The 19,077-nt window shown below is 41.8% G+C and overlaps 1 protein-coding gene across 1 annotated transcript; it reads right to left on the bottom strand.

The window, feature by feature from the left end:
- Window positions 1-1,382: 1,382 nt before the first annotated feature.
- Window positions 1,383-18,181, bottom strand: CXHXorf21 (chromosome X CXorf21 homolog). The gene is made up of 2 exons (XM_002917051.4): window positions 17,963-18,181; window positions 1,383-4,840 (listed from the first exon to the last, which is right to left on the bottom strand). The coding sequence occupies exon 2, from the start codon at window positions 4,837-4,839 to the stop codon at window positions 3,946-3,948; it is 894 nt and encodes a 297-aa protein (XP_002917097.1). The 5' UTR covers window position 4,840; window positions 17,963-18,181; the 3' UTR covers window positions 1,383-3,945.
- Between the last annotated feature and the right edge of the window lie 896 nt (window positions 18,182-19,077).

Below are 19,077 nucleotides of genomic sequence, written 5' to 3' on the forward strand. Positions count from 1 at the left end.
GACGGGAAATAAATTCATTCAAAACGTTACCTGAATATTTGGGGACTGGGGACTTCAACTTTCGCTTTGCTGTTATTCAGATTTTCTAGAATGAGCCAATACCATGTTTATAATGAATAGAAGAAACATATTTTAAAAGAAAGATAAAAATAGAATTAGAATCCAGAAAAGGATGTCTAAAATGAGCACAAGATTAATGTATATGGACAAATCAAAATATACAGCATGGGATGACAGCAGGCACAAAAGGAAACCAACTCTTTTACATATAAGCAAACATGGACTTATTCATCTTGAATAAAAATTAATAGTGGAAAGGCAAATTTCTGACAATCAGGAGGGAAAAAAATGGCCCTTCCTGTGGTAGACAGAATTCTGTCCACCACCGCCCCTCGCCCTGGCAACTACTCGTATCTTGATTCCTGGAACCTGTGAATGTTACCGTACAAGGCAAAAGGAATTTAGCAGATGTGATTACTGAAGAATCTTGAGATGAGCACGTTAGTCTCAATTATTGACGTGGGCCCAATGGATCCTAAAGTTCCTTATAAAAGGGAAGCGGGAGGGGCAGAGCACGCGAAGTCCCATTGATGGCGATGGTCGCTTTGCCGCGCAGCCAGGAGCCCAGGGGTGTGGGTAGCCGCGAGAAGCTGTGAAGGGTAAGCAAACTGATTCTCGCCTACAACCTCCGGAAAGAACGCGGCCTCACCAGCACCTTGACTTTAGCCCAGTGGGAATCACTGTGGACTTTTGACCTCCATAGCCCTAAGATAATAAGTTTGTTTTATTCTAAACCACGAATTTTGTGGTCATTTGTTACATTAGCCATAGCAAACTAACTTACTGCCGTTCGTGCATTCATGTAGTTCCCGTCGTAGCCATGGCCTCGGAGCTCCCTGTGGCATCACACACACTGACGCCTTCTCACGAAACACCTCTCCCATCCATCTGCCCAGATCCTAGCCTGCTCTCCAGGAGTCATTTAAACCATCACTTCCCTTTGGCATCTGCGCTGGGCTCCCCCACTGTCCACCACTTCCTGCCCCATCTACTTCTAGCCCGTGTCTCACTTGAGTTGCAATCACTGACAATGGTGTTTCTGTCTGTGCCACTTTGCCAAGTTCTTGCCTAATAAGTGGCTTTGTCACTTGTCATCTAGTTATTTGCTAGCCTTCCCAACAATCCAGTAAGCTGGCAGAGAACAGGGCATACTCCCCTCTGTGTGTGCACGCACACGTGTCTTCCCTACCTACGTTTAATGCACAGTGCTCCAACCCTCCCCAAAATAGCATCCAAGTAAGGCTCACTGGAAGAGACAAACCAGTCTCTTTTGTAACGAGTTATTTCTCAGTAAATAAGTGAAAAGAAAAATATCCATGATGTTTCATTATAATGTACTTTATTATACCAGCATGTTAGAAGAAATTAAGGTAATTTATTCAGTTATTTTTCCCCTTGAGAAAGAAATCTCGGTTGCACTTACTTCTACTCACAAGTAGTTGGTTTTCATACTAATGGTTTTTCACTTCAACCACCAGATGCAGTATCCAACACAGCCAAATGTATCCATCTGACATACATTAATTGGGTGCCTACTATGTGTAAATAGTGTTTGAGACCTGGGGAAACAAATGAGTAAATCCAAGCTTATGTTCTTAGGTGGGGGTGAGGATCTGCAAATATTATCGAGTGAAACAATGAAGGAAAAATGATGTAGCGTAAGGGTGAAGGGTTTGCGGTCTTTTCCTTCAGAGAGGAAAGCCGGTCTTTATTTTTTTTTATATAATTTTTATTTTGTGAAAACCAGTCTTTAATGAGAAAAAACCATGGTGGTCAACAGGAGAGCAGGTGGTAGTACTTAAGGACCAGGACCTTGAATTTCAATAGAACTGGATTCAAATCCAGTTTCACCACCCACTACAAGTTACTTAACTTCCCCGAGCCCAGTGGGCTCATCCCTGAAAAAAGGGATAATGGGCATTTGCTCTCATAGGTGATGAGAAAATCTTAAAATAATTCGTGCAAAAAGATGGTGCCAGACACATACCAAGACATTAATAAAGAGCAGCTATTATTCCGTAAATTTAAAACTGAATAAAATATCTGAATAATCATTTCAAAACCAGGTTTCCTTACTCAATATTATATGTTAAAGCATTAATTTATAAAAATAAATACTGCGAAATCTAGAAGATGCTGTTTTGCTCCGCCCCGCATCGCCGCTTCTATAGGAGGTGTTCCTTCCCCAGCAACTGCTTCTCACTTGGGGAATGGTGCCCTGAACTGAACTGCCTCAGCTCAAGTTACGCCCCCTTCTGGTCGAGCTGGAGAACCACAGCCACCCCTCTCATTTCAATTTGGATGCATTTTGAAGGGCCATCCCAGCTCCAGAGGCCTCTGTGGAAACCTTTTCTGTTTCCTCACTCCCCAGGAAGCTCTCTCCCCAGGCTTCATCTCAGTCACCTTCACCTTCCCAGGAAAGCTCAAGTCAGTCCAGCAACCATTGTACGGGCAAGGCACTATTGACTAGTACGGTTGGCAAACTTTCTCCATAAGAGGACAGATAGTGTTTTAGACTCTGGTGGGCCATTTTCTCTGTCACATTTATTCAACTCTGCCCTTCGAGTGTGAAAGCAGCCGTCGACAATACATATATGAATGGGTGTGGCTGAATTACAATAAAGCCTGATTTTATGGACACTGAATTTGGGTCTCTGACTTCACCTGTCAAATACTTTTTGATCGGTTTTTCCATTTTTAAATGATAGAAGAAATTCTGAGCTCATGGGGGTTCAAAAAGGGTGTAACTAGATTTACTGTGATCATTTTGCAATAGATATAGTGACTCATGTTATATGCCTGAAACTAATGTAATGTTATATGTCAATTATACCATAATTTTAAAAACAGGCAGCAGGCTAGATAGGTAAGTCCAGTGAGCCATGTTTTGCTGTCCCTTAAGCTAGAAGAACAGGGTAGAGCAGTGAGATGTTCATGAAACTACCGTTCTAGTGCATGAGTTGACGGAATTTGCTATGATGGGACTCTAGAGCTTGTAACCTAACTTCTTTAGAAGCTTAGTACCACCAAGAAAATCATAGATAGCAAAATAAAATGAATTATTTTAATATTCACAATGTGAGGGGCACCTGGCTGGCTCAGTCGGTGGAGCATGTGACTCTTGATCGCAAGGTTGTAGGTTCAAGCCCCAAGTTGGGTGGGGAGATGACTAAAAATAAGATCTTTAAAAAAGAAAAAAGAAAAATTCACAATGTGGTATTTTCCATTTAGAAGACTTCGTCTTCACTAGTAAACAGAACTGGGAGGTTACAGTGGCCGTAAGCTAAGTAATCATTCAAAAAAACCACAATTGTAATTTGTTACTGTTGGAATGTTTATAAAGAATAGATATTTTAAATGATCTGATAAAGAAAAGAGAAAAGAAATAGATATAAAATTTCACAACTGTTGAAACCAGACTTTCTACCCAAACATAGCACCCTTCTACAGTCCATTCTTCTCAAGAAGAAACAACTTGGAGGAATTTATTTGCTTAACAAACATTAACTCTTGACCCTGAAACCTTTGTTGTTATTGTTGTTGTTTTTTTGTTTGTTTGTTTTCCCATGGTGTATGTTCTTATCTGGCTTGGCTTCTTTTTAAACTTCTGTACTCCCTTAAATCATGCCTTTTCTTTTGGGGTCCTTGATATTTTTGCTTTGTTGTTGTACAACCTTTGCTTTGAAATTAGTCTTTATGGCTTCTCTTTCCACATGCCTTCATCACGTGTAATGGTGAGATTTCCTCTGAATTCACACCTGACCTCCGTCCAACCTTTACTTCTCTAGCTCTGGCCTCCCCTTCACACCCACCTCCTGCACATTCTCGGAATCAATGAAGAAAGTGTTGCTTTAGCTTGGAGTAGTTGAGAGAGAAGCATCCTCTCTATGGATTCACGTTGCTATACTGAGAAATATGGAGACTAGGTGTGCTGATTTCACTTGATACCAGCTGTAATAGACAGTTAATGACTATATCCTTGGCTTTGGAGGTCTCCAGATTCTTCTCTCTAGACACTTGGAGACTGATTTGATCCACACTTGTCATGATGAGTTCAGACGCCAGGATCTGGGTGGGAGAACTGTCGTGAAACTCGGTGTCCATAATGTACTGCTTATATAACTCGACCACCTTCTGCTCCAGGTACTCATTCAGCACTGCGTTAGACATAGGCTTCTGCATTTGCAGGCTGCTTTTCTCTTTGATGCTAGTTATTCTCCAGTAGGATGAACACCGCTGGATAGGTTTTTGGGGCAAGTAGCTGGGCTGGGGGGAAATGGAATCCTCCATGGGCAAAGGAATCTCAGATGATTTCAGCAAGGGGCCGTATTCAAAACTGCTCTGAGGGGGAAAATCTGTTGTCACTGAATTAATAGCCATCACCTGGTCCCCTGCAATATGTAAGTCATTGTAATTCTTGCAAATACTTTGGCAGGAAGGTGGAACCAAGTAGGTCTCTCGGCTGGAGTCTCTACATATTTCAACCGCAGCCACGTTGGGACTTTCAAACACAGGATTGGGGTTTGTCTGCAGCATTGTGGCTCTCTGATTTCTACTGTGTTGGCTCTCTCGTGAATGCACTGAAGAAATAAACTTGTCCGAGGATTTGCAGCTCACATACAGACTTCGGACTTGGGTTTCATCCACCGAGCAGTAGGAATGAGTAGCAGATTTTGTCTCTTCTTCATTCTCCTCAGCCACCTGCTCATTATAAGATGAACAGCTCCAGTGGATGTCCTTCTGGTAGGCAAGTCCACTGAGATACCCTTCTGACAGCATTCTGGAAAGAGAGTTGATAAGTAACAATGGGGGAAATGAAGATTGGAATTGTAAAAATGAGCAGTTGATGATAGCAAAAATAAAGGGGGGCACCTGGGCGGCTCAGTGGTAAGTGTCTGCCTTTGGCTCAGGTCATGACCTCAGGGTCCTGGGATGCAGCTCCACGTGGGGCTCCCTGCTCAGTGGGGAGTCTGCTTCTCCCTCTGACCCTCCCTCCTCTTTCTCTTTCTCTCTCTCTCCCCATCCCCAAATAAATAAAATCTTCTTAAAATATTTTTAAAAATAGAGGACAACAAAGAAGGTGATTTCGTTCATCCACCAAGCCATTAATAATTACGTGCCTTCTGTGTTCCAGGACTATGGCCTAGGGTAGAGATAAAAAGACAAAGAGAACATAGTTGCATCTTTCAAGAAGGTTCTATGGGAGAAAAACTGGGTACAGACAATTCCAAAAAGCGATAGATACTAAGGAAGTACAGAAGAAGAGCCCCTAACACAGCCTGGGGCAAAGGCAGAGAGGTCACAGGATGTGTCCTAGGGAAGATGACATTTCAGCTAAATTGTGAAGATTGAAGGGAGTTGCAGCCGTACACAGAGCTAAAAGACAATATGGTGGCATGGCCTGTTCAGCGTGTACCAAGATGCCAAGCATATGTAGAAGGGGCTGGAAAAGACTGGAATTGGGTCTTGGAGGGCGTTGGGTGTCAGGTGGAAGCGTTTGCTTTCTGCCCCCAGAGAAAATGGGGGAATGACTGAGAAGCTGGAAATTGGGGGGAGTAACTAGTGCGTTATGGGGGAAAAGACGTGGCAGAAACTTATGGCAACTTCCACCGCAAGTAAGAGCTGTGTCTTACTCATCTTTGTGTTTATCCCCGGGAGCTGGCACAATGGTTTGCATTTTGGAGGGACTTAAAAGATAGTGAATAGCTTGAATTAAATAGCTTGAATTAAATAATCAACAAAGGCCGGTAGGAAAAGAATTCACGACCAGCCCATCGTGAAGGCCCACAGAGCCTCCCCTACCTCTGTAGCCCGGGAGGAGTTCCCTGCTCTGTCCTGCCTGCTTCTCACTGTAGACGTCCTAGAAATGTCTCTGTGCCCAGCGTATCTGTTTACCTCTCCCCTAGTTAGCAGGGAACTTTCCTGATCTGGGGCTTTGGCTCCGCCTGTCTCCCCTCCTCACAGGAGGTGTCCCTGGAGTATGGAGTGGCTAGAACAGGCTGGAAACGAGCAGCTGCCTTTGCTAAAAAAAGGAACAGTGTGGCATTCCTGGCACTGGGGCACCAGACAACAGAAAAGATAACTAACTCTTCCTCTTTGGCCTTGAGGGCCAGGCTTTTCAAACACATTTATTAACTTGAGCCTGAAATGGAAAAGTCAGATGAGGGGACCCCTGGGTGGCTCAGTGGGTTAAGTGCTGTCTTTCGGCTCAGGTCATGATCCCAGAGTCCTGGGATCAGTCTCCTTGCTCAGCGGGGAGCCTGCTTCTCTCTCCCTCTGCCTGCTGTTCCCTCTGCTTGTGCGCTCTCTCTCTCTGTCTCTCAAATAAAATCTTAAAAAAAAAAAAACTGTTTAAAAAAAAAAGAAAAAAGTCAAATTAGGAAATAATTTTATCTAAAGAGAAGGGTCCTATTTTTACATTAGTTAGTTCCCAAGTGAATTTTTAATTGTATAAGAGTAACATTATAAACAGAAAAAATAGTGTAATTGTTTTGATTGTATAAGAGTAATTTTTTCAGTGTTGATTTTCTCTTTTAGAAGTATTTGGAGATTCAGTAAATTTATCAATTATTTAAGTAATTACTGTATTCTACTCAGTGTTACATCCCATAAAGACACAAACACAAAATTAAAGGTTTTCAACAAATCTGTAAGGTGGTTCTTGTAGGCCGGACACACTTAGGAGGATAATGAAAATTTTCCTGAGAAAACTTTCTAAGTGTAGGTCTTCCCTCAAGCTGAACATCAAGATGAAAAGGCAGCTCTTAACATACGTGGGAAGCAGATAATTTACAGGACAAAGGACGTTATCATACAGGTGAAATAGCGAGACAGTTCACGACTCGCCTCGGCCGCCCCAACCAGGCTGCAGCTGGGGATGACAGCCTTCAAGGTCTCAGAACACCATCTGAAAAACCAGAACAAAAATGAGACTCTCTACTTCTGAGTTCATGAATGGGCTTCTATAACTCTTGGCAGAATTCAGTTTTAGAAAAGGGCTTGTGAGAAAACGTAACTTGAGCTTTTAAACTTGAGAATCCAGAGCCCTAAATTTATGCATCAACAAGAGACTAGACTACTGGATGTAATTCCCCACGGGTGGAAGTGCTGTGACTCCAGCTAGGTTTGAGAAGCCAAGAAGAGAAGTCTGTGCCCCACCTCCCACATAAAATCTCAGGAAGCCAGAAGTGGAAGGAAATGCTCTCCTGCTCGGCTTGGTGTGGTGTGGGGAAGGAGAGCCCGCCACATGGCTTGCTTACGTGGACAGGCCCGAGGCTGCCTCATCAAGTCGGTTCACATACCCAGGGCATCCAAACCTGGAGAAGACTTAGGTTGGGGGTGGGAAGATTGCAGACATATATATAGATTATTTCCCAGGGACCGGCTGAAGAAGTTTCCATGGATGCCAGTATTATGACATGTTGGCCCCCAAACATGTCCTCCCTTCTATATCCATAGCTGACCCTATAGTTCCGTGTAAGCAAGCTGGAACTGAGGGGAGAACCCCAAGGAGGAAGGAGCCCTGAAGTGACTGAAGAAATCCTGATCAATTTGAAACATGAATAGTCATAAGAAAAGTGAGAACAGAAGAGACAAGCGCAAAAACATTTCAGAAGCTGGAAAGTGGGAGACCAAGGGTTAATGTCTTTGGAGCCGAGAATACTGACCCTTTTTTTTATAATAATATTTTTTATTATATTATGTTAGTCACCATACAGTACATCCCTAGTTTTTGATGTAAAGTTCGATGATTCATTAGTTGCATATAACACCCAGTGCACCATGCAAAATGTGCCCTCCTTACTACCCATCACCAGTCTATCCCAATCCCCCACCCCCCTCCCCTCTGATGCCCTCAGTTTGTTTCTCATAGTCCATAGTCTCTCATGCTTCATTCCCCCTTCTGATTACCCCCCTTTCTTTATCCCTTTCTTCCCCTACCTATCTTCCTAGTTCTTATGTTCCATAGATGAGAGACTCTTAATAAGAACCACAGAAAAATCCAAGAGCCAATTCAGTGTGGGGTGGGGGGCACAAGCTACTGAGAGTATTCTCAAGGGGACCGAGTTGATGAAACAATCTTCAGTTAAAACTAGGATGCTATTAAAAAAAAAAAACAACATTCTGGTGTCCTTAGAAATTAAAAATGTTAGTGAATTTTAAAGCTCAGTAGAAAGATTGGAAAGTAAAGTTGAGGCAAAATCCCATTTTGAAAGTAGAACAAAAATTCAGGATGAAAAATAGTAAAGATAAAATTAGAAAACCAGTCCAGGAGATTCATTATCTGAGTGATAGAAGGCTTAGAAAGAAGACAGAGAATATAGGGGAGAAATTAAAACAAAGAGTATTTCCCAGAACTGAAGGAAATGTTTCCAGAATACTGGGTAAATGCCTGCTTTTCCTATATGTCCCCTCTTGTTACTGTAAAAAGAACACTTGGGACAAAGAGAAAACATTATACATTTTCAGAGAGAAAAAAGAATACAAGAACCAGAATGTTTAGACTTCTCCAAAGCAACATGAGAAGCGAGAGCATTATGTAACAATGTCTAAAAATTTTTGAATGAAATTTATATTCAACCTAGAATTTAATGACCAAATCATCAAACAAGTATGAGGATATAATAGAGATTTTTTTTTTAAGTCACAAGTCTCAAATAGCTCATCTCTCAGGCACCTTTCTCAGGAAGTCAGTGGAAGATGTGCTCTACTGAGAAGAGTTAAGTATAAGAGGCTCAGAAGGCAACTTGGCTGGTTGGAAAGGATCAGAAGGCTTCTGGAGACAAAGATGAAATGGAAGACCACTTCATAAGTCTGAGCACCGTGAAGTAAGATTTATGGCATTGGCTATGGACTTGGGGGTGAATTAGGAAAAGCGAAGCAAATGAAAAATTTCAATGAGTGCTGTCCAACGGAACTTTCTGAGACAACGCAGTGATCTCTGTCTGCGCTGCCCAAAATGTTAAGTGGTAGCCATACGTGGTTAGCGGGCCCTGGAAATGGAGCTAATGAAACTCAATTTGAATTTTATTTAAATTAATTTAAAACACCACATGGCACTCTATTGGACAGCACAGGCTTAGAAGATAGTGAAGGTGGTAACATAAAACTTTAAAATACTCAAGACAGGCAATTATAATTGCCATTTAAAGTGTTCCAGACGATCACTGTCATTCACTGTCATCGCAATAATTCTGGAGCAATGTCTGATTAATTCATCTCTGCACTCCTTTTAAGGAGTGTTGAAGAGGGGATCTCAAAAGCTAGTGAACCAAGGGCATAAACTTTGAGCTGTTTGGTGATGATCTATGGGACCCTAATCTGAGACACTTTGTCTTTAGGTATTTTGAAACCAAGATTATGTGACACTTCCTTTTAATTTTTTTTTTTCCGTTACTCTTTGGGGAAGTCTAGAATCCCTGTGTGAGTGGTTCAAGGAAATTTTTTAAAGCTATTTTTGTTTTAATAGTGTGGTTTCTTAGGGTGTCTCTGAGGTGATGAAAGTGCCATCTAATACACATTCTCTGGTGATGGAAATATGAAATATCTGTGCACCGTCCAATACAGTAGCCAAGAGCCACATGGGACTAGTGTGTGCGTGAAACATAGCTAGTGTGACAGACAGTTTCCTTTCATTTAAATTGCTGCATTTAGCTACCATATCACACTCCACAGATCTAGGCAATTATAAACTCCAGCTCATAATTTAAGAAAAAGTTGTGCAGCAAAAGAAAAAAAAAAGTGTGGTTTTCTACATGGCTGAGTTGGACATAGTTTTGGATAGTCACAATAATATATAAAGTGGTAAAAATTGATCTAACCAAATTTGAGGTATTGTCGCAGGATGACAAAGTCAGGAGACGAGGATAGTACTTTATCAGGTAGAGTAATGTAATAACAATAAATATTGTCTTAAGCCTTTGCCTCTTTGCCCAAACTGGGTGGCCAGCCAGTGTAGACAAAGGAACACTGACTTAGCATGTGCCTGGTCTATGTGCTTGTAGAAGCCGGGGGAGGGGGGGGAAACAAAACAACTTGATCATTATCTGGTTGGGGTGACAAGGCAGTAAATAAGGCCCCGAAGTGAAAAAAAAACAAAAGTTGGAGGTAAACACTAAATAATTAATAAAAAGGACATAAAAGTAGGGACTGCTGTTTTGCCTAACAAACCTCTTAGGATCATTTGACACAAATCATGTTCATGTAGAACTTGGATTCATTTCTTAATTAAAATAAAAACTAAATATAGCTATTTTTAAAGTAACTAAGAGGTGGGGAAAAAGAGGCTGGCCCTTCCTATACAGCTGAGTTTGTGGTTAAAGATATAACACATTCTTTTTTTTGAGAGAGAGAGAGAAAGAGCATGCAAGCAGGGTGGGGAAGCGTAGGGGGGTAGTGGGGAGAAGAGCAGAGGAAGGGAGAGAATCTTAAGTAGGCTCCACGCCCAGCACAGAGCTGGACCTGGGGCTCAATGTCACGACCCTGAGATCGTGACCTGAAATGAAATCAAGAGTCAGGCACTTAACCAACTGAGCCACCGAGGTACCCCAAAGATAGAACATATTCTAAGCGTGAAGAAGAAACAGAAAAATCACCGTGTAAAAGGTAAACTTTCATTTGGCCCTGAAGAACAAGAAGGATTTGAACAGGCATGAGAAAAAGGAAGAATTCTTGCAGAGAGAGGAGAAGTCAACAGAAGTAAAGAGACTTGTGGGGTCATTCTCCTGTCGTCAGTAACAGACACCAGCCTGGCTGGGATACAAGTGTTATTTCTCAAAGTCATGGTCACCTAAGGCTTTTACTAAAATTTCACAATCCTTCTTTAGTAGCCCTTGTTCCCATTCAGCCCTATCCCAAATCTCCCACTATGTGTCCTGTTTCTTTTCATATCAAATAATCGGCCCTAATGGAGTCTTCTTTCATTTTATGTGAATGATGTTTAAGAGCACTCCAGATCATCTCCACTCCTTCAAAACAATGATGGAAGAGGGTCTAGGATTTGGTTTGGAATAATGGGGCTTTTGCACTATTTGTCATCAGCCAAAAGCTTTGTTGGTACCTTGATTCTGGTGGAACGAGAGCCCTACCTTTCTGATGTGTGGGCCCCAAGGCAGGCCACTAAGGCAGAAAGTGCTAAGTCCAATGATGGAAAAGCAGAAAATATATCCTAATTTCTAGGGAGAGATAGGCTCGTGGCTAAAGGAAAAGATTGCTGGGAGGGAGGAGCATCCGGGGAAGTAAGTTGGGTCATGCGAGGCTGAGGACATCCAGTGTACCCTGCAGGCCATACAAAGTTCTGGAAGTTAACTAAGCTGATGCAGGGCATGATGCCATCTCTCAATAAAGTACAAGGCCGATTTCAGCAAAGTGAGATTGGAGTTAAGGACCCAAGTTACGAGGCCACTAGTATCCACAGCCAAGGGGATTGGGATAGGAACCAAGGTGGGAGGTAGCTGAAGAGAAAGAGAAGAAATGAACTTGAGAGACCGAGACTCAGGGGCATGGAAAGGAAGGAGAGAGAGGAGCCAAAAATAGCAGTTTGGGCCTGCTGGGGAAATGGCACCAGCACTGACCAAAATGGGGAGATCAGGAGAAAGAGCTGGAAAATAAGCTAATGGGTTTAGTTGAGTTTCTCAAGCATTTTCCAGGTGTGTGCAGTAGGAATTTGTACTGGGAGCTAGAGGAGTTTGTGAGTTTTGGTAGTAATTTCTGTGAGGATCCCGCCTTGCATAGCCCAAGGAGGAATGAGCCACAGCCAGAGCGGTAGTATCAATAGCTTTGTAAAGACTACAAGAACTTCAAATATACTGGACAACTCATATTTTTAAAATCTACATTCAAAGATAAAGTTTCATCATATATTTGGACTAAACCGAAAAAAATTCTTGAACTAGTCAGGAGACCAGAATTCTCGTTCTGACCCTGTCACGAGCTGTGGTTTTAGTCTTGTCAATGACAAGTCAGTAAAATAGCTCACATCAGTGCTAGCTACAACCCACATCCTAAGTGCTCTGTACGTACTAAATCACTGGGTCCCCACGAAGACTCGCAGATGTAGGTACTATTATTATGCTCATTACATAGAAGTCAAAATTAAGTAATACGTCCAAAGCTGCCAGACATTCAAACACTGGCAGTCAGAAAAGAGAGGCCACGCTCACACGTCGCTTAACTCCTCAGAGACTCAACTTCTGATCTGTAAATGAAGAATGTAGGATTAAATTACCGGTTGAGTCCCCTCAAACTTTAATATTGCATGAGCTTGTTAAGTATAAAGAGTGTTAAGCAGGTGTTACTCAGAATCGAAAGAAGTTTCTGAAAATTAGCAGCAGAGGGCAGCAGAGAGCATGATAAAGCAGCTTTTGAAAGCTTGCTCTAAAGCTATGCAGAGGAATATTGGGTGAAATTCATAAACAAAAATTATATATTAACTCATTTGATACTCATAAAACCCTTCAATGTACTACTAGAGTGAAAACAATACTGCATATCATGATATCCTAAAATTTAAAAATAGAGAAATAGAGTTTATTTAAATTGTTAGCATTTTTAAAAATTTCAGTGATTATTTGTGAAATTCTTATGACATTAATCTCTTCACAGATATTGTAAAAGGTATACTTCAACCAAATATTAAGACACGTATTAGAGTAAATTTCATCTGAGACCCTGAAATGTAAGCCAATGGATTATTTTAATTGTTCCAAGGTATTTTATCACTTGAATTTTTGTTTCTCATCGCAGAGAAGATATATAGGTATATTTAGAATTGCCCATAACTAAGTGTGAAGGAAAAGACATCCAAGGACATTTGCAGATGAGATGTTCCAGGCAAATTTAGTCTACATTAATCATTACCAGACAGGGGAATACCAAAATTAACCTTATGTGCAAATTCACGTCTTAGAAATATGTGTTAAAGTGCAGAACCTTGTTAAATCATTGACTTGGATTTCAGAAGAAATGGCAATATAAATTCTTCCTTCTTCGCTAGCATTGACATTTTCTCAGAAAACTCTTGTTATACTCGTACAGAGAAATAGTTTTCATTTACACCCAAACAAAATAAAAATGGATTAAGAACTCTCTAAGTTACGGGGGCGCCTGGGTGGCACAGCGGTTAAAGCGTCTGCCTTCGGCTCAGGGCGTGATCCCGGCGTTACGGGATCGAGCCCCACATCAGGCTCCTCTGCTATGAGCCTGCTTCTTCCTCTCCCACTCCCCCTGCTTGTGTCCCCTCTCTCGCTGGCTGTCTCTATCTCTGTCAAATAAAAAAATAAAATCTTAAAAAAAAAAAAAAAAAAAGAACTCTCTAAGTTACGGATCAGCAAACTTTTTTTTTTTGTAAGGGGCCAAATATTTAATATTTTAAGTCTCTGCCCTGCTAGTCTGCGTCATAGCAGGAAAGCAGCCGCAGACCATATGTAAACAAATGGATGTGGCTCCTGCTCCAATAAAACTTTATTTAGAAAAACAGGCAAAGGGCAAATTTGATTCATGGGCCGTGGTTTGCCTACCCTTGACCTAAGTCACAAAGCAGATGCAGTACTGGGATAGAGCATAATCATAATAATCATAGTTGTGTCGGGTACTTTCCATGCATGACACCTCACTTTTCCATAACGCTGCGTGTTAGCTCTTACCATAATTTGCATTTTCCAAGCGAGAAAGCCAAGGTTGAGATTGGACCCATGACCTTCCCAGAGACACAAAGCCACTAAGTACTGGAGGCAAGATTCAAGTCTAAATGCATAAACCCCAAAGCGTATGGTCTGTTGGTAAAACAGATCCGCACTGCCTTGTTGAGAGCACTTAACATCAAGCAGTCATGACAAGTAATGAGTCCTTCGAGGAGAAGGGTGGCCACCCTGAGTCCGTTTACTAACAGCAGCACTTGGGAATAAAGGGAGGAAGATACAGGGAAGTAGAGAAAGAAAAGATCCCAGGAGACAGCTGGTGCCCACCCCAGAGGAGTGGCCCAGAGGGCTATACACATGTCCCATGTGTATCAATGCCAGCATATCTTTGAGGTATTCAAATAATTCATCCTCTCTGGCCTTTTAATCTTACCATGTGAACATTCTCCCCAACCACTCCCACTGGCAGTGGCCTGACATCACCTCGCCCTTGATTTTGCAACCACAGAGTACTTCAGTATTACAGATGCACTGTTTAACTATCAACAGCTCCCCGGAACCTCTGGGTTCAAGTCCACACACGTGAGGCCCTCGTGATACATGACCTTTGTCTGTCTTTCCAACCTCCTCTCTGTGTGTTCCCCAAAAGACTCGGGACCCCAGCCATGCCCGACTGCTCCCTGTTCTCCACACCTCATGCCCGTCCCAGGTCTTTGTGCATTTTTATTTCTGTCCTGAGAGCCCTGCTTCCCTATCCAACACCCGTTTCACCCTTCACGTCTCCTCTAGCCACAGTTCTGAGCCCCTGGCCATCCATTCGGCATTCTTGCCCTAAAATGAGAGGTTCTGGCTTATTCTGTTGCTACCCCCATGGTATGTTTCAGGATTGCATGGAATTTGAGCAAAATCAGCTGCAGCCTTAAAGAAATTGGTGAAACGAATCATTGGGAAACTCCTTTGAATGAAGGAGTGACTAGCCGTAGCAAAAGGAAAGCGAGAAGATGGGGATTGGTGGGAAGTGGGGGTGATAGGTCTGAGGGGCTGGGTTAAGACAGGGGTACCAAGAGGCCTCCAGAGCCACGTGGAGGAGGCAGGATAGGGCTGGCTCCTGGCATCCTAGGAAATAAAGGCAGGAAAGGCTGTTCGACGTTTCCGAGAAGATCCTGGGCCCGGCTAGCTGGGGTGTAGTTTGGTTCCCACCTGTTGTCAGCATGTCTGCTTAAATAGATCTGCCTTCTAACAGTTACAAAATACTACACCCACAGGCATATCTTAGGTCAGCAAATCATTTCTCAAAGTGAGCACTGAGGTTCTTCTTGCTTTTTTACTGTGTGTCATCCCTGCATGTACGTCCTTGAGCATTTCTGTAGGACAGGTTTGGAGAAGGCGAATTGCCCTTCAAGGAGCTTGGGCCAATTCTCTCACTAGCAACGTGAGAAATTAACGGTTTCCACTGACATTCTCCAACACAGTCTTATTTTTTAATTTGCCAATCAGATGAGCAGATTTATTCTTGCCTCAAATTTGAGGATGAAACACTGTCTTGTGAAGATGGTGTGTAGGTGACCTATCAGAGATATTTTTATGACCCCCCAGCCTCAAAATACTCCATTTCATCTCTTCATCTATTTCTCCTATAATCTAAATCCTACATCCCGTAATTCCTATCTTCGTGGTGTTTTTTTTTTTTATCTTGATTTCTCGGTCTTGTGACTAAACTACCAAAAGGTTATCTCTGAAAACCTTGAATTTTATTTTGTTCATAATCTAGTTATTATGGAACCAAATATATATTATACTTTTTTTTTCATTGTGAGAAGTAAATCTGTGTTTCATGTTTTGTTTTTCAGCGAGTGATGCAAGAACTTTACCCAAAACAGGGTTTCTTTAGGAGGGATCTCCCCGTCTAAACAAAGCTGCTGGTTTCCTTACTGTTGCCTTTGAAAGTGTGTGTTTTCTAGAGCTAGAAATGAGTGTTCCCTTCGCCACGTACCCTGCTTTATATTCCTTCTTTCATCTTCAGTGGCATCTGTCAGTGGACGCTCTGAAGTATCACTCGTCCGTATATCAAATCTTATTACAAAAGAAACAGTTTGAGATGATCTCTTCTATCAAACATGAAGCGATTCTTGATTTCTGGAAGTCTAATTTGATGGCTAAGAAAATAGAAGTCAAGGGGCGCCTGGGTGGCACAGCGGTTAAGCGTCTGCCTTTGGCTCAGGGCGTGATCCCGGCGTTATGGGTTCGAGCCCCACATCAGGCTCCTCCGCTATGAGCCTGCTTCTTCCTCTCCCACTCCCCCTGCTTGTGTTCCCTCTCTCGCTGGCTGTCTCTATCTCTGTCAAATAAATAAATAAAATCTTTAAAAAAAAAAAAAAAAGAAAATAGAAGTCAAAAGGCCTCTGTTTTCCGTATTAACTTTTGCAAGTAAATTTTCTGTTCAGTTCAGACCCAACATAACGGCGACTTCCTAGGGTTTTATGTGGATATGTGAGTTTCCTTATTATGGCACTGTAAATTTTGATGCAGAAAATTTGTAAATAGATTTTTGTCATATTTGGATTTTCTTCATATTTGGTCTTGACATCCCATAAATGAAAAAATTAAAGCTTATGATCACTTTTGAATTTGACACAAAACGAGAGGAATAGAAAAATAAGAAAAGTGATCATAATAGTATTGACTGAGCTTACATTTCTTTGGTGTTATAATTGTTTATCATTGTTCGTTATATTGGTAATTATCTCTATTACCATTAACATTGACTTAATTACTTAATCTGTAGTCCTATCACCAGAATGCAATGTGATATACTTGATTGGGTTCTAAACTGAGAAAATCAAATTGTAAAGAACATGTGGCTCATTGGACAAATTTAAATATGGGTCATATAGCAGATAATAGTAACATATTGATGTTAAATTTCCTTAGCACTGTAATTACGTAGAAGACTGCCCTTTTTCTTAGGAGATAATGCTCCAGAATCTGGGGGTGACATGTGTCCTAAGTCACCAAAAAAACTGTGTCTATATTTGTGTGTGTGTGTGTGTGTGTGTGTGTCCGAAGAGAGAACAAGATAGTGAGAAAGTCAATACGGCAACAAGCTACAACAGCTAAATCTCACTGATGGTAATACGGGTGTTTACTGGACTATTCTTTCCGTTTTAATACAGGTTTGAAACTCTGCAAAAAAAAAAAACTGGGAGGAAAATAACTCTGTTTAGTTAATGAAGGCAAATCTACGTTCTGTCATGTTTGTGAAGAGCTTAGAGGGACAGTATCTTATATATCTGAGGTAATCACTAGGTCTGTGATTAGCAATGTTTCAGTAACTTGGAGTAGCTATTTAAACCCCACTGGGCTGTGAAATGACAGTTAGGGCACTACCTTTGTATATCCCCTAAATGACCGTTCTAATGTGAATGTTTGACCCAAATTGCAATTACTCTCCCCTCCGACGAGAAGCTTCGCAAGCTCTGAAACACACTGTTATTACACCGACCTACAAAAGAAATGTTCTAAAAATATCAGTCTGAATATTCGGGCCACGTCAAGTCTATATTGATGCACAGACGGATGTGCACAAGAAAAAGGACGTTTGAGCAGATCTACAGATAATTGAGACAAAAGCCCACCTGCGCATGCGGTCTCTAATACCAACAGGTAGACTTGCCCCCAACCAGCCAGATGGCAATTCGAAAAGCAACAGCACCAGAGATCACATCCGCTTTGAGTCTGCCCTGCCACACAGGAAAACACTTATCTCAGGCTCTCGGAATGAATAATTGAGAGTCAGAGCCAACTGGAGCTTACTGTAATGGTACTCATCTCAAAAACTCGATCACTGTAACTCAATTCTAGCCTTGTGCTGTCCCTGCAAAACTCCGGTCAGGTTTTTAGGCTTTTCTTTTCAAAACCTAGAAGCTAAATCTGTGCAGCAGTTACTGAACGAGGACTGCATCAGTCCCACAGCTAGTCCTGGATCCCACCTGTCCACATCACTAGGTCAAAAAAATCTTTTCGAAATGACCCACAAGGTGAATGTGGGGAGCTCAAAGAAGGGAGCATTTGACTTAATTGCCCTTTATCCGCCCGCTCCCTGGAATGCTTGCTTCAACTCCTGCTCACCTCTGATTCGGTCAATTAGAAAAGCATCTGAGGTGCTAGGATTGCATCTGGCTTCTGATGAGGACAGATTAAAAAGGTGAGAAGAGAGATGAGCGAAGGGGTAACACTGAGAGGGCCTGTTGTCTCCTTTGTCTTACCTTCACTAACCAATCTGCTCCTTTGGTCCAGAAGCAACAGCAATCGACCATATAGAGAGGAATGAGCCAGCCAGGGCTTTCTTCAGAAATGTTGGCAAGCCTTCCACTGGTAAGACCAAGAAACTAAGCTGCTCATTGTCTGGCCATTCTTCTTATAACTGATCCCATGGAAAGAGTTGTGTTTGTTCGAGTCTGATTTGTGCTCAAGAACAGTGGGAAGTCCCAGGAAGGGGGGAGGCAATAACTGACAAACCCACATCGAGCCACAGAATGATGTTTCTTCCCCTTTTTTGAAAAATGAAACCTATCTATGAAACTGTCTCTTGTTAAAATAGTTGATTGCCACACTTTATATAAGAATTCTGTCAACATAAGTTTACTCCTCTAACAGTAAATTCTCTGGGATCCTTTTACCAAAAGAGGGGCAGCATCAGATAGGATTTAGAAGATTGTCAGTTTCGTCACTGATCTATAATTTTTTATAAGTATTCTCAGATTTGTACTCACAAATTTTAAAAATGCAAATGAAAACCGTTTTCTCTCTCAAATTAACCAAGGTTTTAAAAAAAAATTTGTGATAATACCCTGAGTGGGCAAAGTTGTGGAGAAAGAGGCGCTCTCCTATGTTAGTGCTGAGATTATAGACGTTTCTAGAGGGCCATTTCCCAGTATCTGTTGACTTTTTTTTGGAAAATTTTAAATATTAATACCCTCTAACCCAACAATTTTATAGGTATAAATTCACCCATGTCACATACTTACAACTGTGCACAAAAACATGTGAAAAGCGGGGCGCCTGGGTGGCACAGCAGTTAAGCGTCTGCCTTCCGCTCAGGGCGTGATCCCGGCGTTATGGGATCGAGCCCCACGTCAGGCTCTTCTGCTATGAGCCTGCTTCTTCCTCTCCCACTCACCTGCTTGTGTTCCCTCTCTCGCTGGCTGTCTCTATCTCTGTCAAATAAATAAATAAAATCTTTAAAAAAATGTGAAAAGGTATTTGTTGCAGCATTAAGTAAGGAAACAACTGGAAAAAATACACGTAAATAGGCTATGAGCTAAATAAATGTAGAGCTGTGTAGAGTACTACATACATTGTTCAGCAAGAACATATAATA

Source organism: Ailuropoda melanoleuca, chromosome X, assembly GCF_002007445.2.
Source record: "Ailuropoda melanoleuca isolate Jingjing chromosome X, ASM200744v2, whole genome shotgun sequence".
Taxonomy (NCBI): domain Eukaryota; kingdom Metazoa; phylum Chordata; class Mammalia; order Carnivora; family Ursidae; genus Ailuropoda; species Ailuropoda melanoleuca.

Bases quoted from the DNA above. Each gene is read 5' to 3' on its own strand.
- CXHXorf21 (XM_002917051.4), bottom strand. From the start codon at position 4,839: ATGCTGTCAGAAGGGTATCTCAGTGGACTTGCCTACCAGAAGGACATC.